General features: G+C 55.8%; 1 protein-coding gene across 14 annotated transcripts in view; it reads left to right on the plus strand.

Moving 5' to 3' along the window:
* ADCY7 (adenylate cyclase 7) overlaps positions 1–23,809 on the plus strand; it is a 56,523-nt gene extending 32,714 nt beyond the window's left edge. For 9 of the 14 annotated variants that reach the window (XM_073225788.1, XM_037001429.2, XM_037001425.2 and 6 more), the window contains 23 exons: positions 433–594; positions 1,416–1,565; positions 1,841–1,989; positions 2,994–3,105; positions 5,283–5,410; positions 6,785–6,943; positions 7,143–7,275; positions 10,253–10,444; positions 10,760–10,794; positions 11,157–11,396; positions 11,674–11,746; positions 12,932–13,029; positions 13,922–14,006; positions 14,401–14,526; positions 15,389–15,487; positions 16,569–16,762; positions 17,636–17,726; positions 18,116–18,271; positions 18,985–19,131; positions 19,704–19,808; positions 20,175–20,289; positions 20,902–21,026; positions 21,215–23,809. In XM_073225788.1, coding sequence (XP_073081889.1) covers positions 433–594; positions 1,416–1,565; positions 1,841–1,989; positions 2,994–3,105; positions 5,283–5,410; positions 6,785–6,943; positions 7,143–7,275; positions 10,253–10,444; positions 10,760–10,794; positions 11,157–11,396; positions 11,674–11,746; positions 12,932–13,029; positions 13,922–14,006; positions 14,401–14,526; positions 15,389–15,487; positions 16,569–16,762; positions 17,636–17,726; positions 18,116–18,271; positions 18,985–19,131; positions 19,704–19,808; positions 20,175–20,289; positions 20,902–21,026; positions 21,215–21,361 — 3,021 coding nt within the window. In that variant the 3' untranslated portion in view covers positions 21,362–23,809. The remainder of the gene's footprint in view (positions 1–432; positions 595–1,415; positions 1,566–1,840; positions 1,990–2,993; positions 3,106–5,282; positions 5,411–6,784; positions 6,944–7,142; positions 7,276–10,252; positions 10,445–10,759; positions 10,795–11,156; positions 11,397–11,673; positions 11,747–12,931; positions 13,030–13,921; positions 14,007–14,400; positions 14,527–15,388; positions 15,488–16,568; positions 16,763–17,635; positions 17,727–18,115; positions 18,272–18,984; positions 19,132–19,703; positions 19,809–20,174; positions 20,290–20,901; positions 21,027–21,214) is intronic. The other 5 variants (XM_073225792.1, XM_073225790.1, XM_017676534.3 and 2 more) reach the window with 3 other exon arrangements.
* The last annotated feature ends 816 nt before the right edge of the window (positions 23,810–24,625 follow it).

A 24,625-nucleotide genomic window follows, 5' to 3' on the forward strand; every position in this document is an offset into this window, starting at 1 on the left:
GGCAGGTGAATGGCCCAGCCCCAGCCTTCTGTGGAAGGAGGCCTTGGGCAGTGGCACCAGGCAGGAGCTCCCTGGGTCTTGAGGGCTATGCAGTCTCACTCCCTGGGAGGCTTGACCTTGGCCCCAGGTCATCAATCAGCTCATAAGAAATGGTGAATAGTGCTGGCTAGGCCCGACCCAGAAGCAGAGTTTGACTTTTTCTTGCTCCATTGCATGTCTTTCATTGTCTCTCTCCACACAGGGAATGGGGAGGGGGTGACCTGAGGGCAGAGGCACTTCGTGGCCTGGACTAATGGTTGAGGGGCTCAGGATCCAGGTTTCTGGGGCTGAACCCGGAAGGCAAAAGCCTACAGGGGCCAGTATCAGTTCAGCGTTGGGCTGTCCTGGGGCAGGGGCCAGCCAGGCCCTGAGCCTCATGACGCCTGTCCCCAGGTGCCCTTCTTCCTGTTCATCGTCTTTGTGGTGTACACGCTGCTGCCCTTCAGCATGCACGGAGCTGTGGTAGTAGGGGTCATCTCCAGCACCTCCCACCTCCTGGTGCTTGGCGCTCTGATGGGGGGCTTCTCAACGCCCAGCGTCCCGATGGGGCTGCAGGTGAGGGGCACATGGGAGTCTTGGCATGGGGGAGGGCTAAGGGGCTGTGGGCAGGAGCTGTGGTGTGGGCCTGAGGGCAGCCATGGCTGGCATGAGTGAGCTGGTCCTTGGGCCTCAGGGTCCTGTTTGCGGACAGATGGCCTCAAGACCAGGCCCTCTCCAGGTACGCTCGGGATGCTGGACCCCCTGGGCAGGTGTCCTTCCCTGCAGCCTTTTCTTTGCTGGCCTGTGGCACCCAGGAGGCCTGGCGCCTCACTCTTGCCATGGCCTTGAGGCCACCCTCCTGCATCCGCTGTTACACGACGGGCCTGTTCACATGGTTTCACCGCAGAGCCTGTCCTGGCAGGCCTGGGATGTATGCCTGGACATTTGTGTCTTTATGTGGAGTGAGCAAAGCTGAATCCTGATTAAAGGCGACTTGACAGATGTGTTTTCCTCCTGACTGGTCTGCTGTGCGCTCCGCTCTGGGAAGTGGCGGCCAGAGCTCAGGCAGCCAGTGGTGTGCTGTGCCTTCTCTGACTGCCTCGGTGATCGCCTGGGCTCTGGCTCTGCGAGGTGATGTGCCTCTGCCTCTGCCTCTGCCTCCCCTGGAGTGGCTGGCTTCCCTGGTCTCTGGGGCCCAAGCCCTCCTGGCCTGGAGAATGCTGAGATGGGCCTGAGTCCTGGTCCTGTAGTCAAAGTGACTGCCTAGGGGACCAGCTCCTGTCTGGGCCTCAGTTTCCCTGCCTGCCCCAGGAAGGGTGCCAGCCAAGTGGGTTGGGGGTCAGGAAATGGAGAAGGGACCAGGCTGAATACTGAGCTTGCCCTTGGCCTGCCCTCAGCTGCTGGCCAATGCTATCATCTTCCTGTGTGGGAACCTCACCGGCGCCTTCCACAAGCACCAGATGCAGGACGCCTCCCGTGACCTCTTCACCTACACTGTGAAGTGCATTCAGATCCGTCGAAAGCTTCGCATTGAGAAGCGCCAGCAGGTGTGAATTCCATCTCCCCTGGAGCCACAGCCTGGCCACTGCCCAGCCCTCCTCAGCCGTGGCCATGAGTCTCTGTGGACACCCATGCAGGCCTCACCCCAGGGGGCTGCTGGGGACACAGGAGGGGATTTGCCCTGCTGGGTTGGTGGCCGGATGTGGGCCAGTGGAGATGGAGGGTGCTTTGGGCAGGTCAGGCAGGAGGGTAGAGAAAATTGAGGCCTGGTGGGCCAGGCCTGGGGCCCGATGCCACCCTGCTGTCCCCTACCGGTGCCCAGGAGAACCTGCTGCTGTCAGTGCTGCCCGCCCACATCTCCATGGGCATGAAGCTGGCCATCATCGAGCGGCTCAAGGAGCGTGGGGACCGCCGCTACATGCCCGACAACAACTTCCACAGCCTCTACGTAAAGCGGCACCAGAACGTCAGGTGGGCAGCCTATGCGCCCAGTATCGCCTGGGGCTGAGTGCACCACTCCCCAGCCCACAGGGACTTGGAGGGAGGCAAAGCCAGGCCCCTCCTGGGCCTCAGTGTCTCCATTTGTTTTCCCATAGGGGGTCAGATTAGATTGGGGTTGGGAGAGATCCAGTAGCTTCCTAAGATTGTAAAATGGTGCACAAACATGACTGTTGGGATGCATGGGGTCCTTTCAGATGATTCTCAAGGGGGCACAGGCCCCCTGAAAGGAGGTGAAGTTCCCCATGGCTTGGTGGCCACAAGGGCACAGTCCTGATACCTATCTGGCTTTGATTTCAAAGGGGCTGCAGAATTACTTGACTGCACCAGCCTAGGGAACTGTAGATACGGGTGCTGGGGACCCCACCCTCATGCTCTGCCTGAGGTCTGAGCTACGTCTGAGGCTGGATCCACTGTTCTCTATGCTGTGGGCCACCCAGACCTCCCAGACTTTGCAGCTGGGGGAGGTTGGGTGCAAGGCGCAGCTCTGGCTTCCCAGCAAGTCTTAACCTCCCCGAGCCTCAGTTTGCTCATCTGTGGAGTGGGAATCCTATGAGGGTGAGGACTGGGTGTGTATAAAGTGTTGGGTGTGGAGCATGGCTTGAGGGAGCATGGAGCTGCATTTTAGCAGGGAGTTTAGTTCTGAAGTCTGGGCAGAGCTGAAGACCCAGGTGTAGGAAAGGAGAAGGAAGTTCAGGGGTGTGGGGGCTCTGCCTGTAAGAGCACCCGTCGTCTGCAGTGATGGGGCCTGGGGTGGGGTTCTGTGGGACCCTGCAGTCTCGAGGGTTTGCTCTGTTCTGCTTTAATGCCAAACCTCTGGAACTTTAGTTCATCTTTATGGCCAGGAGTTTCTCTCCCATCCTACAGAGGCTGAGGAGTAGCAGGGATGATTAGGGTCAGGGTCGTGGGTGCTTGGGAGCTCTGGATGGTTCCAGTGACTGGCTCTGATCCATCCTGTGGCCTCACCCCACCCCCAGCATTCTCTACGCTGATATTGTGGGCTTCACGCAGCTGGCCAGCGACTGCTCTCCCAAAGAGTTGGTAGTGGTGCTGAATGAGCTCTTCGGCAAGTTCGACCAGATTGCCAAGGTGAGCCCTGGCTTTTGTGCTGCCTCTCCGTCCTGCTGTTGGTGAAGTCAGGCCCCCACCCCCACCCCCACTGCCTTCCAGTGGTATCCTGTGCCAGTGCTGTGGTGAGATGGGGATGGGGAGGCCTTGGCTGAATTTTAGCATTCAATCAGCAAACACTTCCAAGTACCCCATGGCGGAAGTGGAGGTCAAGAGGTGGCCAGGGCAGCCAGAATCCTGTTTCCCAGAATGTGAGGCTGGTGGGGAGACTCACAGTACACTGGGGGAGCACAGGAACTAAGGAGCTCAGGGGGCTCAGGAAGGCTGCCTGGAGGAGGAGATGGCTTCATCCTCATTACACAAGGCCAGTAACCTTGGCCTCATCTGGGAGCTTAGGAGGACTGTGGAATGCCAGGCCTTACCCAGAATTGGCCTTTTAACAAGATCCCTGAACTGTATGCGTGTTAAAGTTTGAGAAACCTAAAAGGATACCTGAAGAGGAAAGGGAACAGTGTTCTGAGCAGAGGGAACAGCATGTGCAAAAGGCTGGAGTAGAAAGAAAGCTGCTTGTCCTGGGAATGAACATGGCTCAGGATGAGTAGGAGTGACAGAGTGAGGGGGAGAAGGTCAGAGAGTCCAACGTGCAAAGACTTAGGGTGGAGGTAAGGAGTGGGACTTGATTTGAGGACCTTGGGAGGCATAGCAGGTGCCAAGCAGGAGAGAACATTGGGTAAGGAGGATCTTCAGGGAACAGCTGAGTGGGGAGAGGTCTGGGAGCAGCCAGGGCTGGGCTGGGGTCTTAGCCTTTGTCTCTGTGGCAGTGTGGGCCCAGGGTAGGGGCAGGTGGTGGTGGTAGTGTGTCTGTGTCTGTGTCTGCCTGCCTGGTGGCAGCCCCATTGTATAGATGGGGAGAGGGAGGCCATGGCCATCCCTCCAGCTGGAGTGGCTAGTCCCTGACAGACATCTGGGCTCAGAGGGCAGTCCAGTGGCTGATCTGGGAGGAGATAAGGGCAACTGGAGCTTGCGCCTGGGAGTCCATCCCCTGCTGGTTTGTAGGAAGGCCACTGTCCTTGTGTCCTGGGCCAAGCCACTCAGTACTCAGCGTGTGCCAGATGGGGCCCAGCAGGGAAGAGCTGGCACACACCACAAATGTGGTTATTAGATGAGGAGTTGAGAAAGGAGCTGGCATAGCTCCTTCTCAGAGTCCCTGAAACCCCACCCCCAAGGCCTTGGTATGTGTGGTCACCTTTGCCCAGGGCTTATTGATTGGGGGGAGGGGCAGGGGGAGGCTGTCTAGTGGCCTCAGCACCGCATCAGGTGGAATGGCTTGGGCCTCGCCTCCCCCTCTCCATGCACATTTTCCTCTGAGACCCCAGCCTCTCTCCTCACCCCCATTTTTCCTCTCTGATCCCTCCCCACTCACAAACCCTAGCAGCATCCCTAGCAGCATAGCCATCTCTTGGATTACCTCAAACTTGCTGACCCCTTGGTTTATGGCACCTGCCACCTCTCTTGTTTTCATCTCCCCTACTTTCTCTACTTCAGCGACACTGGCTGCTTTACTGTTTGTTTCTCAGACAGCTTTCTGGCCTCAGGGCCTTTGCACATGCTGCTTCCATCTTCTGCCTGGAATGGGCTTTCTCCAGATTCTGGCATGGCTTGCTTCCTCAGTCCCCTCTGAGTCTTTGCTCAAATGTTACTTTCTCTGACTGCCTGGGAACTTGCTCTGTCCTTTCATCCCTCATTTTTCTCCTTGGCACTTACCACCATTGAGTGTCTATAGATATTATTTATCTAGTTTAGTGACTAGCTCTGCCGCCGGTGTGCGAGCTCCATGGCTGTCAGGGGTTTTGTCTGTTTTTCTCACTGCCATATCCCAGTGCCTGGGGCAGGACAGGGCACTTAGTAGGTGCTCAAACATTGCATGAAGAAATGAGACAAAGACAGTGTTTACCACAGAGGCACCCAGGTGGCCACCATTAGTAACATCCACTTCCATCCCTGATGCTTGTGGGGGGGTTCTTCCTGGGGAGCTCCCCATGTCTCCAATCCATGTACTAAGCTGCTACTGGTAGCTGATACCCCAGAAGAAGCCTCTGGCCAGGAAAGAGCCTGGTTCACCCTGGCAGCTGTGGGGAGATGGCTGGTTTGTGTGCCTGCAGCCCTTCCTCAGGCCAGGCCTCTCCCTTGTCCTGCAGGCCAATGAGTGCATGCGGATCAAGATCCTGGGGGACTGCTACTACTGCGTGTCAGGCCTGCCTGTGTCCCTGCCCACCCATGCCAGGAACTGCGTGAAGATGGGGCTGGACATGTGTGAGGCCATTAAGTAGGTACCATGGGCAGGCCTGGGGCACCAGGTCCTGTCCCCACGATGGACCCCTTCGTCTTGCTAAGGCAGGAGGGGAATGCATTGTCCCTGTTTTGCAGATGAGGAAACTGAGGCTTGGGTGAAATCAGTTGCCTGGACTACTTAGCAGTATGTCTGCATACTGAGCCTCTGAGCCCCAGAGAGTATCAGCGGCTAGGAGCTGGCAGGTGTGAGGAGGGGGCAGCTGGGCCTTGTCATCCTATAGACTGAGTGTTAGCAGTGCGAGGAACCTGTGAACTCTAGGTCTGACTGCAGGGCTCCATCTGCTGCCTGTTCTTCCTGGGAAGACTTGGAGTCCGGACTGGTTCTCCGAGCTGCAGGGAGGCCCCCAGTCTCTTGGAGCTCCTTCCCATCAGCTCCCCACAAGTTCTCCAGAGCCCTGAGCAGCCATGGTCTGTGGGAAGGACCTGCCACGGTGCTCAGGTGCAGGGTGGAGAGCCAGGTGGGCTTAGCCAGACCCACCAGTGTTCAGGGCAGAGTGGGCTGCAGCTGGGCTGCCTGAGGAGTGTGGCTCCCGGGTGTAACCCAGCCCCAGCCTGGCCTCCTCCTGGAATCTCACCAGCAGTGGTGGGGGCTGCCGGATCTGGAGAGGGAGTGGGGGTCTGGTTCTAGCCTGGCTCTGCATCCCACTACCTGGGTGACCTTGGCCAGGTCACCCACCCCAGGTCAGTTTCCTCCCCAAGAGCATGTGGAGGCTGTGCAGGCCCCTTATGCTCCCTCTGGCTTTGACTCCATCCCCAGCCCTGTTGGTGGCCACCTGACCCTGGCTGCTTCTGGGACCTCATCCACTTGTCAAAGGGCCCTGGGGCTCTGCTTGTGTTTAGAGTGCCCTGTGCCCTGGGGCAGCTCTGACTTGGGGCTTCTTGCACTGAGAGGTGCTAGCAACCCGCAGTGCTCCCACTTCCCCAAGGTGGGGGTATAGAAGGCCCCCAAAGCCCAGCTCCTGTGTTCTTTGTCTCTGCTGGGTTTGGGGTAGGGCCTGAGTTTGTCTGCAGAGCCCAGCTGGGGTTGCCAGGCAGGGGAAACAGCCAGTGATGTATTTTAGGGCCTTCAACATGAGCTGTAGTAACCAACGACAGTTGGAACTCCTTCTGACAGCCTGTGAACTTGGGGGCCAGCCACATCTATCTGCATATTCCCAGAGACGGGGTGCTCATGCCCTCTTGAGGAGGCAGCCCCATCAGGCTGAGAAGGTTCTCTCCTGGGAGCTGGGCCTGCCCCTTCCCACATGCTCCCCCCACAGCCTTGCTCTGCCCTGCCCGTGTCACATTCTGTACCTGGGACCCCCAGCAGCCCTAGCTGGGGTGGGGTGACTGGACTGCTCTGCCCCAGGCAGGTGCGGGAAGCCACGGGTGTGGACATCAGCATGCGTGTGGGTATACACTCGGGGAACGTGCTGTGTGGTGTCATCGGGCTGCACAAGTGGCAGTATGATGTGTGGTCCCATGACGTGTCCCTGGCCAACAGGATGGAGGCGGCTGGAGTCCCTGGGTGAGGCTTGGGTGACAGCAGGGGGTCAGAGGGCAGGGGCTGACTCAGCTGGGGAGGGGGGCCAAGGGTGGGGTCAGAGACAGAATCATGACCTCTCCGTGGGGGGAGCCGGCCTGCTTGGCCCTTCCTGCTGTGCATCTCGGAGCAGGTGCCAGCCTTCTCTGGGCCCACTGCTCTGTCTGACTCTGGCCTCCCCCAGCCGTGTACACATCACCGAGGCAACGCTGAACCACCTGGACAAGGCGTATGAGGTGGAGGACGGGCATGGGCAGCGGCGAGACCCCTACCTGAAAGAGATGAATATCCGTACCTACCTGGTCATTGATCCCCGGGTACGAGGGCTCAGATGCAGCAGGCGGGTTGGGGGATGGAGGGAGGGCCTGGAGACGTGGAGTGTTCTTCCCTTCAAGGCTGTGAGGAGGCAAGGAAGAGGCCTGCCCGGGGTTGGAGTGAGCTCCCCGCGCCTGGGTGTGTCCTGGGCCTCAGTGTTCCTTTCCATGAAATGGGAGTAACAACAGAGGAGAAAACGCTAATCCGAGCAAGGCAGTCAGGTCAAGCTGACAGTCACTGTTAGTCTATTTTCCATGAGGTAGTCCCTAATCTCCAGATTTTCAGAAGATACATTTTAAAAACATGCTTTGGCTGAGACTCAGGAAGGTAGGGAAAGGCCAGGTGGCCACTAGGCAGGGGCCTCCGTGTGTCCTGGGTTCTGACCCGCAGTGTCTGCCTGGCTGTGTAGCTCTGCCTCCTCCGCTGGCCCCGCTTTCCTCGGGCCCCCGTGCTGGGGGAGGCTGTGGGCAGCTGCTAGGCCTGTGGGCCCCAGTCCTGCCCCCAGCCATACCGGGCCTGCTGGGCCCTTCTTCCTGCCAGTGGGAGGCCAGCTTGCCTGGAGGCCTCTGTGAATCGTCCTTGGGGCTTGCTCGAGAATGTCAGTCGCAGCAGGCTCTCTCCAGCTCCCTCTCTGGCCTTCGTTGTCCTCAGGGCCGGGCTGTCTGACTGCCAGTCTCCAGGGGAGCAGAGGGCCAGCCTGCGGCCTCCCCAGCTCCTCGGGCCTCATCCTGCTGCTGAGTCAGCACCTGGGGAAGCCCTCCTAGATACCTTGGGGCTGCCCCCCTACCCCAATCATGGAATATAGTCCAGCCCCTCACCTTGTACTCACAGTTCTGGGCCCTGCCCACTTCTCCTTCTCTGCCCTGTTCTTTCATCCTGAGTGTACTTCACCCCAGTCCTGTGCCATCCTCCTGTCCTTCCTGCCAGGCTCTTTCCACCACAGGACCCTTGTCCCTGCTGCTCCCTCAGCCCTGAGCCCTCTTCCCTCTGTCCCAAATGCTCCTATTTATCCTTTTTGCTTATATATTGCCAGTGTGAACACCACATGGGCAGGCTTCGGGGAGGGGTGCCCTCTTCTCCTGGCTGCAACCCCTGTTGGTACAGAGCCTGTGCTTGGATACCTTGTGAATGAATGAGGCAGAGTACCCAGACTGCAAGGCAGAGCAGGCAGAGCTCCACCCCCACCCCCAGGGCTGCTGGATTCAGCAAGTGCAGCTCCAGGGCGCTTAGTTCACCTTGCATTCAGATACACCACAGAGGAGTTTTTGTCTGAGCGTGAATCTTACACAGGATCGAACTGGGCATCCTATATTTCATCTGTCAACCCTCCCTTCCCCATCTTTAATTTTGCTCGTTTACATAGTTGGAAATTCAGAAAGCATGAAGGGCATGTTGCAGACAGTTTCCCTTGAATCCTTGTCTGCAGCCAGCCTGTCCCACTAAAGGGAACCAGCATGGTGTTCCTTGAGTTCTTTCCACAGAGATGTCTCTGCACACGTAATAGCTCGAAAGATTCTCATCTGCCCTCCTCATTAAGCCCACGGGATAGCGTGGCACCCACTGGGTTGGAAACTTGGAGACCTTCCCTCTGTGTGCACAGACCATCCTCACTTCTTTTCTTCTCACAACTGTGCAATGAGCCATGGAAAGGACGCTCAGATGTCCCTCCTATTGTGGACAAGGTGGTGCTTTTCCAACTCTGGCCTCCTTAGGCTCTGATTCATACCATTTCTTAGGTGTGAAGACACCTGGGGTAAGGGGCCAGAGGTGGCCTGTGGGGCTCCCCTGCAGGCTGGTGGGGCTGCAGCTGCCCTTCTGGGGCCTACCTCTCAGGTGCATTTTACTTAGAACTGATGGATCTTTCGTACACATCTGTTTCTCAGGAAGGCAAGGTGTCTGGCCTTCCTGCCCTCAGAGAAATGCCAGAGGCCTTGAGCTGGAGTGGCCGGGTGCTGTATAGGCAGAGGGGCCGACAGTGGAGGGGGAGACAGAGATGTGCCCCCTGCCCCCACCCCAGGCAGGTTGCTCAGTGCAGGGCTCAGCGTGTCCTCTGGACCCCGGGACACTCACAGAGGCCGGATTCCACGCTGTTCTCCCTGGCGAGGCTGATGTGTCTCAGGGTTTAAAAATGTTTCTCTCCCAGAAGGAGGCTAGACATTTCCAGGAAAGCTGCTGCTTATGGCTTAGCGAGCGTTTGTGCCTGTAGTGCTGGTCTGAGTCAGTGTCTGTGGGGACCCAAGGGGAGGCGGGCTCTGCAGGTCTCGAAATGTCCCATACTTGTCTCCCGCAGTCTCCTTCCCCCTTTTCCAGCCCTGCCCAGCCTCCCCAGCCAGGGGAGGTCCCTGCTATGTTGTTCTTCCTGTGGGGGCAGGGTGGGCCCCCTCATTCAGGGCCTGGCTAGTCCACCATGCCCTGGCAGAGCTATGGCAGGCACGTGGCAGGTAGGGGACCCCTGCTGTTGTTTGGGGGCCACTCTGTAGGGCTCCCTGGCCATCTCTGGGTCACTGGCCAGCACTCTGTTCATGGTGGCTTCCTACAGGAAAGACATCTGCCAGCCACATGTTGGTGGGAAGGCAGGATGCCTATGGCCTCCCTGGGTGCTGTCTCCCCAGGGTGCCTCCATGGGGAGGGGCTGATGGGCTTCCAGGCCCCCAGGTCAGCATCTGGTTCCAAAGAGCCTCATGAGTGAGTGGGGCCCAGAGCTTAGGATCTTAACCAGCTTCTTCCCCTGGGGGACGGAGAAGGGGCTGCGGGGCTGTACCCAGCTGTGTGTGACCCTATTTCCTCCCTGCCGAGGAAGGACAGGAGTGCACTGGGCATTAGCCAGTCCCCGAGGGGATTGCAGACCAAGCAGCTTTTTTGCCATTTTCCCTTTCACCAGATGGGCTGGCACCCCAGCTGGAGGAGGGTGGGGGTGGCAGCCCCTTTCCAGGCTGAGAGGGAAGGGGATGGGACAGGCCTCTGTGTGTCTGCCTGCAGAGCCAGCAGCCACCCCCGCCCAGCCAGCACCTCCCCAAGCCCAAGGGGGATGCTGCCCTGAAGATGCGGGCGTCTGTGCGCATGACCCGCTACCTGGAGTCCTGGGGGGCTGCGCGGCCCTTTGCCCACCTCAGCCACCGTGAGAGCGTGAGCAGCAGTGAGACTGCTGTCCCCACCAGCCGGAGGCCGAAGGTAGGACTGCTCCCTCCGAGGGAGCTGTGGACGGGACCCTGAGGAGGGGCAGGAGAGCCCGTCCTTCTATCCAGGCCTCACTGCCTCCATCTGTAAAATGGTGCCTGACCCTGTGCTGCCTCCCTCCTGGGCTCTTGGGGTGCTCCAGGGAGTATGAGAACGGCCCAGTCCTCGGTCCCCAGACTGTGTTTGGCTTTGGTATCAGATGCCTGAAGCTTGGACGTCCCCTACACCCACCCCATGTTTCTGAGCACCTGGTGATAGATGTCAGGGCTCCGCAGGCTGGGCAATCTCTCTCCCTCCCTTCCCTTCCAGGCCATTCCCCTGAGGCGCCACCGGACTCCTGATAGGTATGTGCACTGCCCCTCCTTCCTGCCACGTGTGGCCTGCCCTCCTGGCCAAGCACTGCCCCAGTCACCTTCTCTAGCCAGGTTGCCCAGGCCAGCCTCCTCCTGGGCAGCTCTGCTAGGCCCAGCCCTGACTATGGAGTTGGCTGTGGCTTGGGTCAAAGTGTTTTAGGAACCAGAACTTTGCTGTCACTGAGTGCCTGTGGTGTACCCACCCTGTAGGGGGCTCAGCAGGGCTGGTGTGAAGGAGCTCTGGGTTTAGTGGAAGAGGCCTTGGCCTGGGGACTGGGGTCTGCCCTCTGCTTGCTGGCACCTGGGGGAGGCTGTGTGATGCTGGGTGTTCTCCTGCCCTCTTTGGGCCTTAGGGGACCCATCTGTTTCTCCACTATCCTGTGCAAGGCTTTGGGGCCTCCTGCAGGCCCCTGGGGACCCCACTTGGGGGAGTCATCTTGTCCGCACCCCTGCCTCTGGGCAGGTGGATGTGGCCCCTGGGTGGTGCAGTCGTGGATGCCTGATTCTAGAAGCGCATCCCCCAAGGGGCGGTCGGAGGACGACTCATATGATGATGAGATGCTCTCAGCCATTGAGGGGCTCAGCTCCACGAGGTGAGGCTCCCAGATGTCTGCTCACCCCCTCACCTAAGGGGGGCCTGATACGGCCAGGCCCACCTTGTACCCATACGCCTGGTGGCCCGGCTCTTGCTGGGCTCATTGTAGCTCCTTCCCTCCCTGGTGCTGCTTCCCAAGGGGGGTCTGCCCACTTCCCCTCCTGAGGGTGGGGTCCCTGCCTGTGGTCCCTGCCCCTCCCCTTACCTGAAGGTGGGCCTCTGTCCCCCACTCCCCCAGGCCTCACATCTTACTGCTTGTGTCTGCCGCCTTATAGGCCCTGCTGCACCAAGTCCGATGACTTCTACTCCTTTGGGTCCATCTTCCTGGAGAAGGGCTTTGAGCGGGAGGTGAGGGCTCCTGAGCAGCTCCAGCAATGGGACCTGGGGTGAGGGGTGGGGGCACAGGCCATGCGGCAGCCAACACTCCCAGAAAATTGTTCAGGGGGGGTCACGGGGAGGGCCAGCTCCAGCTGGCTGGTGAGAATGGGAGACTTAATCCAGCCCCCCTTGGGTTCTCTTCCTGCCGGCCTCACCCCTGTTCCTGACATGCCCCATTAGGGATTTGCCCACTTGGGTTTGGGACGTTTGCTCACTTCAAACACGAGCACCTTAGCAGGTAAGGCCAGTGCAGCCAGCCGTAGGCCGGCAGCAGCCTAGTAATTGGGAAAAAGCTTCACTTCAGTATCAGTGCCGAAGGGGCTGGTTGGCTGCTTCAGCAACGTGCTTTTTTGCCACTAGTGACCATCTACTTGTTTCTGGAGCATCTACTGGGTTCTGACAACTTCCTGGGCACATGTGTTGTCACTGAACCTTCAGACGGTCACCAAGGGCACTGTTACCCATTTCACAGGCTCTCAGAGCCCATCTTGGCCTCAGGTGTGGCCCATCTGGGAGGGTGGCTGCAGCCTGTGGCTCTGGTGTGGGGACCTCTCTCCTGCCCAGCCTACAGGATTTGGTGCTGGGGGTAGGGTAGGGGCGGGCTGCCTCTAGCTGGGGCTCCCTGAGGAGCTGGGGGTCTGGAGGAGGCAGTGTCACCAGAACGCCACCCCACTGGGCCTTCCGCTGACTGTGTGGTGCTGGCAGGCTGCTGGGCTCTCTGAGCCTTGGTTTGCCCGTCTGCAGCAGGAGCCCTCAGGGGCCAGGATAATGAGATGGTGCTGGAGTAGGGGGCCGGGCAGCACCGGGTCCCTGCCTGCCAGTGCCCGGCTCAGGACCTGCCTTATATCTCGGTTTGCAGTGAGGGGCAGACCCACCACTAGCCTGTCTCAGCAGCTTGGTTCCCATATGCAGATGGGAGGCCATGGCCTTTTCAGGGGCCTTGGAAAGAAAGTCAGGGAATCTGGAGGGCCTGTATCCAGGTTGCTGCTTAATGATGGTGTCACACCATCATCTAGAGCTCAGGGTGGGTGTGAGGGGGTTTTTTAGGGTGATTGACTTGAGCCAAGGTAGACTTATGAAGGGGTGAGAGCAAGTGGCCCTGCAGCTGGGGCCTTGGCCGCCCTGGGCACCCCTTACAGTCTCTGTTGTCCTCAGTACCGCCTGGCACCCATCCCCCGGGCCCGCCGTTACTTCGCCTGCGCCAGCCTCGTTTTCGTCTGCATCCTGCTCATCCATGTTCTGCTCATGCCCAGGTCAGTGTGGTGGCCAAGGATGGCCCAGGCCACGAGGGGCCGTGGCCTTACAGGATCCACCAGAAAACCTGGGAGGGGCTGCATGGCTAGGAGAAAGGGGCCCGCTGTTTGAGTTCAGTAACTGTAGACCCTGGAGTCCCAGAAACTGGCACAGGGATCTGACCCCCAGCCCTGGAATTACTCATTTGTGTTTTCATTGGAAGCCTGCTTCACCTTAGAAGTCATCTGTCACCTGTGTCGCCTTGTATGTGTCTGTAGTTTGTGACCCGTGCCTGAAGTGTTTGCAGTCCTAGAAGGGCAGACCTAAGACCTCTGCTGCCATCATCTTCTCTTCGATATGGGAAACTGAGGCCCAGAGGGGTTAATGACTTATCCAGGCTGCATGGCCAGGATGTCAGGAGTGGCTGAGGTTCATGCCTCTGCCCCAGGGGCCCTTTAGGTGTGCTGGGGACGAGGCCACAGTGAGGAAGCCAGCTGCTTGGTGGTTTCGGGAAGGGGGTGGCTAGGCTGAAGGACCCCGGGGACTGTGGTTTCAGATGTGCTCAATAAAGATACACCAGGGAGCACTCCATGGTACTTACGGGCCAGATGTGATCTGAAGGCTGTGTAATCACTCATTTCTTATATACTCAGTCTAGAAAGGGGGGTGTGATCTTGATCTTGGCCTTCATGTTTTGGCCAGGCCTCGTGTGTTTTTAGTGGGGCACTGGGCCAGGCTTTTCAAAGGTCCCCTTTGGTGAGTCTAGAGTAGCAGTTTGGGAGGGGTGAAGGGGGCAGAAGGTGACCATGAGCCTGAGAACTGGGGTGCTGGGAGGGGTGGGGGAACAGGCCCGTGGCTTGGCCCTGGACACATGATCCCCCAGAACTTAGGGTTTTCTTTCCTTCTTCTCAGGATGGCGACTCTAGGTGTGTCCTTTGGGCTGGTGGCCTGTGTGCTGGTGCTGGTGCTAGGCCTGTGCTTCGCTGATGAGTTTTTGGTGAGTGGGGAGGCCACTGACTCAGTTCCTGGCCAGGCCTCCCACATGTCGGAGGCCCCTGCCTCCTGCCCCTACCCTGGCTTGGGAGCCCTTCCTGGCGAGCCTTGCCCACCTGGGCCCTGCCCCTCCTGCCTGGAGGACACATTACGAGGCTCTGGAGCCTTCTCCCAAGGGTTCTACTTTCTCAGCCCAGTGGTCCCCAAGTGGCTGTGGCTGTCCATGGCCCCAAGGGTGGGAGTGTCTTTCTGTCTGCACAGCACATGTGCACCGAGCTCTGGGATGGGCGCAGAGCACCTGCTGACTCTCCCTGGTGGAGTTCTCCCTGCAAGGCTTCAGGCAGGCTCCGCCTCCCTGCCGGGGGCTGTGCCGCTGACGTGACCCCTGGACTCCACAGAGCTGTTGCCCAGCCTGGGGGATGCTCCAGGCCATCTCCGAGAGGGTGGAGACACAGCCCCTGCTGCGGGTGTCCTTGGCCGTCCTGACCATTGGCAGTCTGCTCACCATTGCTATCGTCAACCTGGTGGGTTCTGGGGGCGGGAAAGGCGGGACCCCTGGTGCCTGTGCAAAGGCTGGTGGGAGCCAGCCTTTGACTCTGGGAACCTCCAGATTCTAGAATCCCATAATCTCGTTGCCTAAAAGTTGCTTTGGGTGTAACCTTTCCCAGAGCCCTGTGGATGGACCGTAAGGTCAGGCTTAGAGCCCCTGTACCCTTCAGTTTTCAAATGAGCACTTGGGCTCCCCAGAGAGCTTATGTGTCCAGCCCTGTGAGGTTGCTGGAGTCTCCTTGTCCAATGACAACTCCCCTCTTGACATCCGCTTGCTTCTTTGTGGCCCGCTGGGGAGGCCCAGTCCTGCCCAGAGTCTGTGTCCTCACTAGGGACGAGTCACCTGAGGGACAAGCTGGGGGGGACACTTGAGCGCCTGTTCCCAGGCCGTGCTCATGTGCTCGGTGTCCCGTCCCTCTCCTCCCAGCACCGCATCTGGAGCTCGGGTCTGTCCTTTACCTCCACATTACAGTCACTAGGCTGCCTGCCTCCCTCAGTGTCACCTGGGGAGGAGGGGGCTTGTTGGAAGCGCTGACCCCAGCTTCTCTGGCCCCCTCCCTGAGTCAGCCTCTGCTGCTCTGGGGCTAATGTCCATGTGTCTTCATTGTACACCCTCTGCCCTGGCCCCTTCCCACTGTGAAGCTGATGGCTGATGCCGGAAATCGGGCACGGGCTTGGGGCTGTGTTGAGAACTGGGTCTGGCTGGAGTTGCCCATGGTGCTGGTCCAGGGCCCAGCCCCCCTGGCTCCTCCAACCCCCCAGCCCCGCTTGGCCCTGGCAGGTGCTAGAGTCTCAGGCCTCTGGGCCAACCTTCACGGGGACCTGTCTCCTCCATAGCCGCTGATGCCGTTCCCACCACTGGGGCTGTCTCCCGGCAACAAGACGAGCCTGAGCGCTACGAACGGCTGGGACAGGATGCTGTGCGACCTCCTCCAGGTGAGGGTGCCGGGTGCTGGACCAGCCTACGCCCTCTCTAGGACTGCTTTTGCCCAGGTTGGGACATGAAAAGCCACTGATTCTGAGCACCTGTGACCACAGGGTATGTCAGAGCTGAGGCCAGCCTCTCCCAGGAGAGGTGGAGAGAGAAGGGCCCAGACAGGGCTGAGGTGGCCTCTGGTCCTGGAGGGCACAGGAGCCTCAGTGCTGGCACACATGGTCCAGGATGTGAGAGGGTCAGCATCCTGTGGGTGTCTCCCAGCCTCTCCTCTTTGGCAGGCCTTTTAGGATCGCCCATTTCATCGACAAGAAGGTAGCTCAGAAAAGTTGGCTGCCGTGCCTCAGGTGGTAGAGCTAGGACTGGGCCCCAGGCAGGCTGACAACAGGAGCCATGCCTGGAGAGCCCCTGCGGGCAGCAGGATGAGGGAGATGGGGCCTCGGGGAGCGGTGGTGAATTTGAGCTGGTGTCTAAAAGGGCAGAAGTTTATGGGCCAGCATGGGAGAGGGCCCAGTGAGAAGAGGCTGAGGCACGCAGTGGGGCAGCAGGATTTCAGGTGGTTGTGTTACGGAGAGGGAGTGGGGAGAATTGGGAGATGAAGCCAGAGGTAGGACTGGTCCAGGTCAGGGTGGACCACGAATGCCCCGGCGAAGAGCTTGGTCTTTATTCTGGGGGCCTCATCGTGTTCTTGAGCAGAAGAGTAAAGTGGGGCAAGGTGCAAGGTCAAGGCAGGACTCAAGGCAGGGAGGCCCCCAGGTACATGCACACCACTGCTCTGACTTTTGCATGTCTCATCCACACACCACCTGCTATTTTATTTACTATCTTTTTCCCCTTTGGGTTCACTTGCCTAAGTACAAGTAAAAACACAGTAAGAACAACACAGCACTGCAAAGTTTTAGATCCCATTGTGTGGTCTTTGTTAAGATGGGAGGTCAGCAATGCTGCACCCAGTGGCTCTTTGCAGAGTTCCCCGGGTGGAAGGGGCTCTGTGATTCAGTGTCCGAGCTGAGGTGTCCCCCACTTTGGTGGCCACTGGTCCAGTAGGTGCCTCTTGGTAACCAGTGTCCCCCCATCTCCCAGTATTATACCTGCAGCTGCATCCTGGCCTTCCTCGCCTGCTCTGTCTTCCTGCGGATGAGCCTGGAGCCGAAGGTCGTGCTGTGGACAGTGGCCTTGGTGGCCTACCTGGTGCTCTTCACCATGTCGCCATGCTGCCAGTGGGACTGCTGCGTACACAGCTGGGGCAACCTCACCGAGATCAACGGTACCCGCAGGTGGGGCCCATAGCCTTTCTGCCAGGGCCCTTCCCACTGCCTCTCTTGACTGTGGCCCCCTGTGACATGTTCCGTTTTGGTTCAGTGTTATTGCAAACTAAGGGGTGTTTGCATTCACAGTTCCATCTGGACTGGACACCTTGTGGGGTGCGTTGGCAGGTGGCATGGTTTCCATTTCACAGAGGAGATGTGATGGGACTCAAAGTATTGTGAAGTGTGACTCATTTGCAGGTTCTCTGGGGGATGCCCCTGGTCCCAAAGAGGCTCCCTGGGCCACCCTGTCTCAGGGCCAGGGTGGAGGCAGGCCTCAGCTCTCGCCCAGTCCCTGCTTTGGACCGGGCCTGAATCTCCACAGAGTTCTGGGTAGAGCAGCTGTCTCTGGTCTCTCCCTGGACAGGTGGGTGACACCTGTGGATGAGAGGGGCTAGAGCTCTGGGGGCTCTGGGCTCCAAGTGGATTGAGGAGAAGAAGGGCCTAGCTTCCCTTGAACTAAAAGGCTGGAATTTGGGGGTCCAGAACAAAATCTGCTATGGGTCTGGCTTGCCAATCTACAAGTCCTTGACTCACCTTGAGTCATTCCCAGCTGCTCCCTCCCCTGCCTGGGAGGCTTTTCTGTCACTTTGCCATGGTTTCTCTGTGTCATCCAGGTGTGACTGCAGATAACACCTCCGTGAGGCCTCCCCCACCTCCCAGTCACCCTTCATTCCTTTATAACCTGAAGTCATCTTGTTTGCCATCTGTGCTGGGAGACCAGGAGCTGAGGGCAGGGGTTTCCATCCTGGTGACCCTTCCACCTGGCTGGCTCGGAGTGGGTGCTCTGGGGACTGGGTGGGAACCAGGGTGACTCCTGCCTCCCCCCTTCGTGTCCGGCAGCTCCCCATGCGGTTTATGGAGGGACCTGAGGATGATGATCATTTTCTACCTGGTTCTGTTTTATACCACCCTCCTCATGCTCTCCAGACAGGTACGGCCTTGGGAACACCCCCCGCCACGTGCCTAGGGCAGCTTCTTTCTCCCCCTTTGCTCGGGGTGGGCTGGGGCTGCCTCAGGTCTGGGGCAGCATGGAGGACAGCAGACAGCCCTGGAGGGAAGCTCTGGTTCTTGGGTCTGGGCTCGTAAGTCAGTCCTTACCATTCGGCGTCACCTCCCCATCAGGACATGAGTGACATTTAATCTTATGGGTCATTTGAGAACTGTGGGACTTCACGGCCACTGGGAGGTGGCTGTTGAATTGGAGACATTTGCTCGTGGACACAGGGGGAGTGCTGATGGGCTGGGCCAGTAGCCCCTGGGGCTACAAGTGTGGCCCATTAGCTGCTTGGCCAGGACATTGATGCTCCCCACTGTCGGCAGATCGACTATTACTGCCGCTTGGATTGTCTGTGGAAGAAGAAGTTCAAGAAGGAACACGAGGAGTTCGAAACCATGGAGAATGTCAACCGCCTTCTTCTGGAGAATGTCCTGCCAGCGCACGTAGCCGCCCACTTCATTGGTGACAAGTTAAATGAGGTGTGGTGCAAGGGGCTTGGCCTCGAGGGTGGGGAGCCCCCTGAAGGTACAGTGTGGTCCTGTGCAGCTAGGTGCTTTGGGACTTCGGTTTCCATGGGCCTTGGCCTCGCTGATGTGCCCAGGAGACAATGTGTGGATCAACTCTAAGGACACAGGCCTTGGAGTCTGAGATTGGGTTTCAAGTTTGATCATGGACAAGATATTTTACTTCCCAGGGCCTTGGTTTCCAGTTCTGTAAAATGGGGCCAACAGTGTTAGCCCAGCAGGACTGTGAGCATCAAAATGTATGTCCAGGTACTTAAAACCTGGACAATCTCTGTTGATGAAATGTGTATTTCTACCAATTCTGTAAAGCTGTGAGAGTTTTATAAATGAGGCAGGCCCAGGGGGAATTGAACCCTGTCTACTGGTTACCTCTTATTGCCCCAGGGGTTCTCAGCCCATTGTCTGACTCAGGGTACTTTGCTCAAGAGAGCCAAACACCGACCTGAGCCTGACTCTCCCCAGTTCAGAATGTGATCAGAATCTCCTAATTTCCACAGCCCCCCCAGATGAATCTCAGCCCTTCTTGGCTGAGAACCACTTGCTTAGTCCCCCTCCCGAGAGTGGAGCCGGACAGCTGAGGAACACGGGCCATGACCACCTCCCCAGTCGCCTGTCCCCTCATGCGGCCAGGTAGCCATAGGGTCCTGTTTCTTCCCGCCCCAACTCAGGACTGGTACCATCAGTCCTATGACTGCGTGTGTGTCATGTTTGCGTCTGTGCCGGACTTCAAAGTGTTCTACACGGAGTGCGACGTCAACAAGGAAGGGCTGGAGTGCCTGCGTCTGTTGAATGAGATCATCGCCGACTTTGATGAGGTACGGCCTCCCCCCAGGCCTGTGGGTGGGCAGCTCTCGGCTTCTTGGCCTGGGCTGGGGAGGGGAGGGTGGAGGCATGGGGCATCCTAAGCCCCAGTTAATGGATGTGTGGCAGCTTCCCTGGAGGGAATATATTGCACAAATTTTGTTTCATTCATATTTTCTCTGCGAGGGGCAGCTTGCTATCTGACTTAGGTCCTTGTGGAATGTGTAGTGTGGTTTCCAGCTAAGCCCATACTATAAGTCTGTTTCAGGGCAAGTCAGTCGGTTCGGGCGTAATTCTTAGCCACAGACAAATAATTGACATTCCTGTGTAGATACTCCTGGGTTGTATGCTCCTTAGAAAGAATAAGACCAGATGAGAATGGAGAGGAGGAGGAGACGAATGTCAGGGAAGCCTGGGCTGATTGGAGGAGCAGGGAGGGCCCCTCTTTGCCCCTAGTGTGAGCTCAGAGAGTGAGAAATGGCTGTGTTAAGAGGTGATAGGAGGGAATCGAATCTCCCTCCTATCAGAATCTGAGGCAGGCCTGGGCTGCAGCTGGTGGGTGTTCCTGCTTCCTTTTTTTCTGCAGCTGCTGCTAAAGCCCAAGTTCAGCAGCGTGGAGAAGATCAAGACCATCGGCAGCACATATATGGCAGCTGCAGGGCTCAGTGTCCCCTCAGGGCATGAGACTCAGGTACTCAGCTATCTGGTCTCATGGCTCGGCCCCACAAGGGGAATTTCAATAGCCCCTAGACCTGTCACCTCAAAGGGAGCACCTTCCAAGCCACCTTATGAGGGAGGGGCAGAGCTCATGGCTTAGTCCGGGGGTGGCTTCTGCTGGTGGTGGAGGTGGCCCTGTCCTGGCATGGAGCTCCCCTGTGGGGAAGCCTCCAGCTCATCTCTGCCCATTGGCAGCCCCTCCCTGTGGGTGTCATGCCGTTGCCCTTGCTGGCACACCAGTGCCAGGCTCGTCAGGTGCTCTGGAGCATCTGCTGCCAGTCGAGACAGTAAGACAGGGTGGGATTTGCCACGGCCCCGTGTACAGCACTGTGACCCATAGGACCTGGAGCGGCAGCATGCCCACATTGGTATCATGGTGGAGTTCAGCATCGCCCTGATGAGCAAGCTGGATGGCATCAACAGGCACTCGTTCAACTCGTTCCGCCTCCGAGTCGGTGAGGCCCTGGGAAGGGGCTGGGCTTGGGGCCGAGACTGCGTAGCCCCTGCCCTCTGGCGAGCCCCCTCAGGTTTCTCCAGTGTACTTTGCCTTCTGTTACAAAGTTTTAGAAACGAGTGTCTGATCTTGTAACTCCGGTGACTGGGTTATTATTCATTCTCTGCATACCACTTATATGGTTATCCAAGCTTAAATAAATAGGAATATATCACTACAGAAAATGGAGTACCCAGAATCACTGGCTGGAAGTAGATAACTTTAAAATACACAGAGAACAAAGCAAACTTACTAACGTAACTAGTCACTATTAGCTAAAAGGGTCCGTGCTCAAAGCCCATTTATTCTTTTATATTAAGAGATTAGCGGATAGTAGGAGAGTTTTAGGATCAGACGCAGACTTCTTCAGTAATGCAAAGTCTGAAGACCTGCCCTGGGAATGCCCTTCTCACACCCCAAGCATGATCTCCCATCAGACTTGGGAGGTGCTGTTCCAACCTTCATTTTAGTTGTGTCTTGTCAGCCTTCTGTGGTCACTGGAGGATTCTGTGGCCTCCTGTAAGGGCCTAAGGCTTTGCCTCTGTGATCTGCCAACTGGAAACATTATCTTCAGGCATAAACCACGGACCTGTGATTGCTGGAGTGATTGGAGCACGAAAACCTCAGTATGACATCTGGGGAAACACAGTCAACGTGGCCAGCCGCATGGAGAGCACTGGAGAACTTGGGAAAATCCAGGTAAAAAGCCATCTGAGGAAATGGTGACCATGGGGAGAGAACTTTGCGGAGGTGAGGGGGCCTGGGAATCAGTCAGCTGGGACTCTATAGCCATACAGTACTTTTGGGAACCCGAGTGTGCAGGCTGCTCGGGGGCTGTTTTCTGTCCACCTGCACCCACCCGCCAACAGGTTTCTCTCCCTTTTCAGGTTACTGAAGAGACAAGTACTGTCCTCCAGGGACTAGGTTATTCTTGTGAATGCCGTGGACTGATCAATGTCAAAGGCAAAGGCGAACTGAGGACTTACTTTGTCTGTACAGATACTGCCAAGTTTCAAGGGTTGGGGCTGAACTGAGGGCTTCTGGTAGCTGCAGAACATGCTGGAAGCTGACCTCCCCCGAGTAGGCAGAGGGCAAGACTCAGCCCCATGCGAGTATGAAGGCGCCCTGACGGTTTGGCATCACCACCCCGACGGAGGGCTGGATTCAACACTGGAGGTGTGCTGGCATGTACACCAGACTCCGGTTCGAGGTGACCAGTGAGCCTGCCTTGCACAGGCAGCCAGAGCCTCTGTACCTCTGGAGTCTGCAGTGCGGCCCCCAGCACGGCAGGACGAGGCCCACTTACCTTTTACATCCTCATTCCCCTGGTGCTGTGGAGGGGATCTTAAGAGCATGACCTGAACACACATCCCCCTCGTGGCCTGTGAGCTGCATCAGTGCGATGTGTCAGATGTGTCTCCTCTAGGTACAGGACTATGACATGTTGTCTAGGATGGGTTGGGGACTTGTTTCTCCTTGAACTAGCTACAGGATTCTGTATTTTGGCTAAAAAGGGTGGTTCCAATCCATAAATGGTTTCAGACATTAGGGAGGAAAGCCACAAAGGACAGAGTTATTATACCTTTTCCCACTTCTGACATGTATGTTTTCCATGGATACATTAATGGAGGCTCTATCCTTTTTAATGACCTCTTAGATGATAGGCAAAATTTTTTCCCTCCAGTCTATTCTTTGCCTTTTTAACCACTGACATATAAGTAGGACTACTGCCCAGTACCAGCTTATGGGATGAGTCCAGCTGGGGGCAGAGGCTCTGAGGAATGTGGCTCACGGCAAGGTGAGGAACGGTGTAGCGTTGGCTTGACTCATACAGACATGGAGCTAGCATTTTGAGGAACAGTTCAATAAGTGAAGAATCTGTAAAATTAGGCATATAATCTCTTAGCCCTTCCCTGACTACTCATGCATTGTTTTCTAGTGCTCCTCTACAATTGGCAGCTCTATCCCAGTTTTTATACTGGAAGGGAATGGAGTCTGCACGGAGAGAATCTGGACCACCTGTAGTACTTCTTTCCTCTCCTCTCCATAGTCCTCACAGCCATGTCTGAAGAGCTTCAGAACAGAAAGGATGCACTCAACTCAGCGTAAGCGTGTATATAGGTTTTGCACCTGGGAAGCCAGCCTCTCGTAAGTGCTCTTCTGTCTGTTCTGAACCAAATGAATCAAGGCAAGCACAATAAGCAAGTTTGTGGGATGGCGTCTTCTAGTGCTTCAGCCCCAAAACAATCAAGTCAACCTGCGTTTCAAGGGGAGGAGTAACCAAACTGCCCATTCCCTCTTTTTCTGAACTGACTTCACTGCCTCACAACCAGAGTATTCCCAGGATTTCAAATACAGTTGAATTTCACTATATAGCAGGGTGTCTTAGCTGGAAGTCACCTGTAACCCCCGATACTATAGAGATGTACAGGCTTGCCAACAGGTGGGCTGGGATGCGCTGCGCCCTGGCTGCAGAGGACGGGCGTGTGCAGCCAATGGCAGGGAGGCGCTGCCAATGAACCTGCTGTCTGCTGGTGCCGTGTTTCACTTTGGGGCTTATCAGCCCTAGAATGGGGCTTATTCTAATTTGCACAAAGGTTCTGAGTTGGCCTGTGGCAGCTCTGATGCACTGCATGCAACTGGAATAGGTACGAATAAATTGCAAGTATTCATTGTATAAAGGGATGTCATGGCAAAAGTGCTGGTAAGGGAATAGCCTTACACACCGACTTCCCACATTCAGGTGAGTACTGTACTGAAAGTTAATACTCTTAAAAGTGGCGACCAGGGCTGCTCAGCAGGGCTCTTCTGGGAAGTCAGGAAGGTTCTGTTGCTCAAATAGTGTAAACACATCAGTGAGCCTGGGCCTCTGTGAGGTGGACCTGTTTATGCTCTTGCAATATTCAAGTTATTTTTTTCTCCAGCAACAGAAATCTCAATTGGGAACCATTTATGTATTTTTCTTTATTGCCAATTAAACATTACTAAGGTAAGAATATTTTGTAAGTTTTTAGTTTTGATATTCAGATCACAGTGTATAACTGACAATAAAAATCACTTGCAGTTATTTTTTTAAAATGCTTTCCAATTATTAAGCCATTTCTTTATAGGTATCACTTTGTTTTTGACAGGACAGTTATCTTTTCTAACACTGACCTTCTCTATTGGTCAAGGACTTAAAAGTTTCTACTGAGGTGGCCTCACTGACTCTAGTGAAAATCATACTGGAGGTTTTTTGTTTTAGTTATTAAGAAATTTTTCTAACAGAGAAGATCATTAACCATTATACAGATTATGTATATAATAGGTCAGTGTACAGAAATATGCTTTGAGAAGGTACATGCAGAAAACTAGGGGTTATTCTGTATACTGAGTATTTATAGATCTGTAATATTTGTTTCAAAATTTTATTTCATTTTTACAAAGTACCAGTGTTTCTACTGTTTAGCTTTTCATATATTAAAATAGCAATTTGGAAAACATTAATGTCCTAAAGTGTTTTCTTGGTCTTCAAGAACTTACCTTAGCTAAGTAGATCTAAAATTTAAGTATTGATTACTGCCTAAATTATATTTGAGAGATTAAGTCCTAAAAAGACTTGATACATATTTAACTGACTTTTAAATTCTTTTGGCATTTGACTTTAACTACGTCTTTAGCTATCTTGAGAGAATCACTTTTCCTTTATACCACTTATTCTTGCTAAATCTTAGTTTTCAGAGTCAGGGAAATAAAAAAAAAACAGCTGCCTGTCTGGGTGTTTTACAGAAGGGCTCTGTATAGTTCAAGCAGGGTCTTAAACTTAATTTGCTCAGTAACTAGGCTACTGTCTAGTACCTGGTTACAGAAAAGCATCCTACTCAAATTGCTCAAGCACTTGTCCTTTATATTTCAGATAAAAGTAGGAGTTTATTAATTTAGGGGCATGGCTGAGGCAGAGGTTGTGATTGGCAATAGAAATGTAAACCTTCTATTACACTTGGTGATTCCCTTTTGTATTTTAGGATGATTTAGTTTATCTTATTTGGCTTATCCTCTTACTATGGATTCAAGTAACTCTCAAAAATGGAATAAAATAAACCAAAAAGGAACACTAGACCAGTCAGTGTTATGAGACTCCTGGTCTGCTTTTGTCTGGGGGAAGCACCTAATCTTTCTACACAGGGCATTATGCCCCCCAAGTATGCAAGGGACATGCTAGTAAACTCTAAAATTATTTTAAGTGTATTTGGTTTCATAGCATAACAATGGAAAATCTTACTGGATAGGGATTTTTTTTTAAGTTTCTGTAGCTACGG

Source organism: Manis javanica, chromosome 17 (genome assembly GCF_040802235.1).
Source record: "Manis javanica isolate MJ-LG chromosome 17, MJ_LKY, whole genome shotgun sequence".
Lineage (NCBI taxonomy): Eukaryota > Metazoa > Chordata > Mammalia > Pholidota > Manidae > Manis > Manis javanica.